The following is a 2654-nucleotide window of genomic DNA, read 5'->3' on the forward strand; positions in this document are numbered from 1 at the left end:
TATACGACGGGCTTCTTTCAGTTTCCGTCTACCAAATCCACTCACAAGGCTTTGGTTAGCCCGAGGCTATAGTAGAAGACACTTGCCCAAGGTGCTACGCAGTGGGACTGAACCCGGAACCATGTCGTTGGTAAGCAAGCTACTTACCACACAGCCGGATATTGTAAGGTAGGTGTGAGAGGTTGGATCTGGCCAGTGAAAGTAAAAGAAGGGTACATACTTTGAGGCTGCCCTTTGCTACCTCCTCCAAGATGGGTTTACCAAGATCGGAGAGAGATTTCGATGATGATGAAGATGTCTTCTTGTTTTTGGACTTCTTTCCTTTCTTCTTCCCTTTCTTTGATTTCTTCGTCTTCTTGCCTCCTTTGGCTCCTTTCTTCTTCGACTTGGTGGCTGACACTTCAAAGTTGTTGCTGCTGTTGTTGTTGTTACTATTGTTGTTGTTGTCTTCATTGTTGTCGTTAGTGGTGCTGTGGAAATCATCATCACCTCCAGGGCTGTCTAATAACTTGGTTAAATGGTTGAACTGAGGAGAAAAATGATTGGATGGTTGAACTGAGAAGAAAGCTATGTAGAGACAGTATAAAGAGTGTCACGGTGAGCCTATATAAAAGGTGTTTGCTAAGGGAAAGAGAGAGAGAGAGACAGAGAGATGGAAAGCAGTAAGCAGAGAACCAGCAATGCAATCTCATGAGTAAGTATTCTTGTAGGGAGATTAAGGTGTTTATAATTGTTGTTGGCACTCCATCGCTTACGACGTTGAGGGTTCCAGTTGATCCGATCAACGGAACAGCCTGCTCGTGAAATTAACGTGCAAGTGACTGAGCACTCCACAGACACGTGTACCCTTAACGTAGTTCTCGGGGATATTCAGCGTGACACAGAGTGTGACAAGGCTGACCCTTTGAATTACAGGCACAACAGAAACAGGAAGTAAGAGTGAGAGAAAGTTGTGGTGGAAGAGTACAGCAGGGTTCGTCACCATCCCCTGCTGGAGCCTCGTGGAGCTTTAGGTGTTTGCGCTCAATAAACACACACAACGCCCGGTCTGGGAATCGAAACCGCAATCCTATGACTGTGAGTCCGCTGCCCTAACCACTGGGCCATTGCGCCTCCATGCAATTTGGAAGTAAAAAAGGAAAATTATTCTTTCTTATATATTTAATTGCTTAAGTTATGATTTGATTTGCTCCCTGATCCCAGACTTTGTGGACACCCTTTAGGTGATATTTTCATCTCTAATACAAAAAAGGTGAGAAGGTTCTCCATCTTTAATGCAGAGACGTTCCTTCTATGGCTGTGTAGAGGTTGGAGGTGGAGGTGTGGGTTGAGTGTAAAGTTTTGAAAGGTAATCACTCACCTGTGGCAGCAGCTGTTTGTTGTTGTTTTTGTTGTTGTTGTTGTTGTTGTTCACCTGGATATGGTTGCTGGTCTCCATCAGAAGCTGTGGGTGTTCTTTGCTAATCATTCCAATGTATTGCGGGCAATGGGCTGAAATGGCAAGCAAAGAGTTCGTGGTTTTGGGCAGGTATTCGTGTGTCTGTATATGCACATACACACACGCACGCACACACACACGCACATGCACACACACGCACACATACATGCATACACACACACACATGCACACACAGAGCCGAGGTCAACTTTTCCTTCCATCCTTTCAGGGCCCAAAAAATAAGTACTCATTGAGCAGTGGAGTTGATGTAATTGACTACAACTACCCAGTGCCACCTTCAAATTTTGAGCCTCGTACCTATGGTAAAAAGAATTATCACTAGTACTAGAATCAGTGATAAATCTATATACATAAATATGTAATGGTGTCTGTCTGTGTGTGTGTGTGTTACAATTTGTAGAACTATACAACCCTACGACAAACAAGAGATACTATAGAACGCTTGACGAACTTACCATTAACAGCATTGATTATTTTTACAGTTGTTTTTCCCTTTTTGCCAATAATAATGTTCACAGGGCTGTGAAGAATAAGTTTGAACTTCTCGTTATTTTCCTTCAAGTCATCTCCTTCAATCAGGATATTCCACCTGGCCTGTTTCATTCCTGGAAAGAAGGAGAGAAAGTGAGTTAAAGGAGGTCAGGTTTTAATAACTATGTCAGGTCAATTAGCAGCAGAAAATAAACACAAGTAACAACAGCTGCAACAGGAATAACAAAGATAACGAAGATAACAAAACAGACCCTTTATATTTCTTCTTGACCCCCTGTTTTCTCTGCATGTTATAAAAGGGTGACTAAAAGAGAATGAGGTAAGATTTGTGTTTCAGTCTTGTAAAATCCTTACCAGCAATGATTACTGAAACAACCTATGTTTTGGAGGGCTGTAGCCTGAGTTGTACCAGGAGAATGGGCTCACTGACAAATTGTGGATGCAGCAATACACTACAACTGTGCATGCACCTGTGGTCCTTTTCTCGATGGGGTTTAAGGTGTCTGTGTGTACTACTGTAGCACAATCTCATATGAGAGTAGCACTCAATTGCGAGTCTCCCCTGAGCTTTGTAGAGTGCATCTTTATATGAAGCATCTTTTGGGTAAAAAAAAAAAAAAAGTAAAATGTTACTGTACCTGGTTCAAACTTGACCTGTTTCGTGGTGCTGGGGATGAAGTCATTCTGTAGCTTAGCAGACATT

At 42.6% G+C, this 2654-nt stretch overlaps 1 protein-coding gene across 1 annotated transcript in view; it reads right to left on the reverse strand.

Annotated features, from left to right (window-relative positions):
- The window catches only part of LOC106874345 (FRAS1-related extracellular matrix protein 1), a 34414-nt gene that overhangs the window by 1957 nt on the left and 29803 nt on the right, over window positions 1-2654 (reverse strand). The window contains exons 3-6 of the mRNA XM_014922050.2: window positions 2590-2654; window positions 1915-2064; window positions 1361-1491; window positions 221-526 (exon numbers count right to left, since the gene is read on the reverse strand). Of these exons, the coding sequence (XP_014777536.2) occupies window positions 221-526; window positions 1361-1491; window positions 1915-2064; window positions 2590-2654 (652 nt within the window). The remainder of the gene's footprint in view (window positions 1-220; window positions 527-1360; window positions 1492-1914; window positions 2065-2589) is intronic.

This window comes from Octopus bimaculoides, chromosome 28, assembly GCF_001194135.2.
Source record: "Octopus bimaculoides isolate UCB-OBI-ISO-001 chromosome 28, ASM119413v2, whole genome shotgun sequence".
Lineage (NCBI taxonomy): Eukaryota > Metazoa > Mollusca > Cephalopoda > Octopoda > Octopodidae > Octopus > Octopus bimaculoides.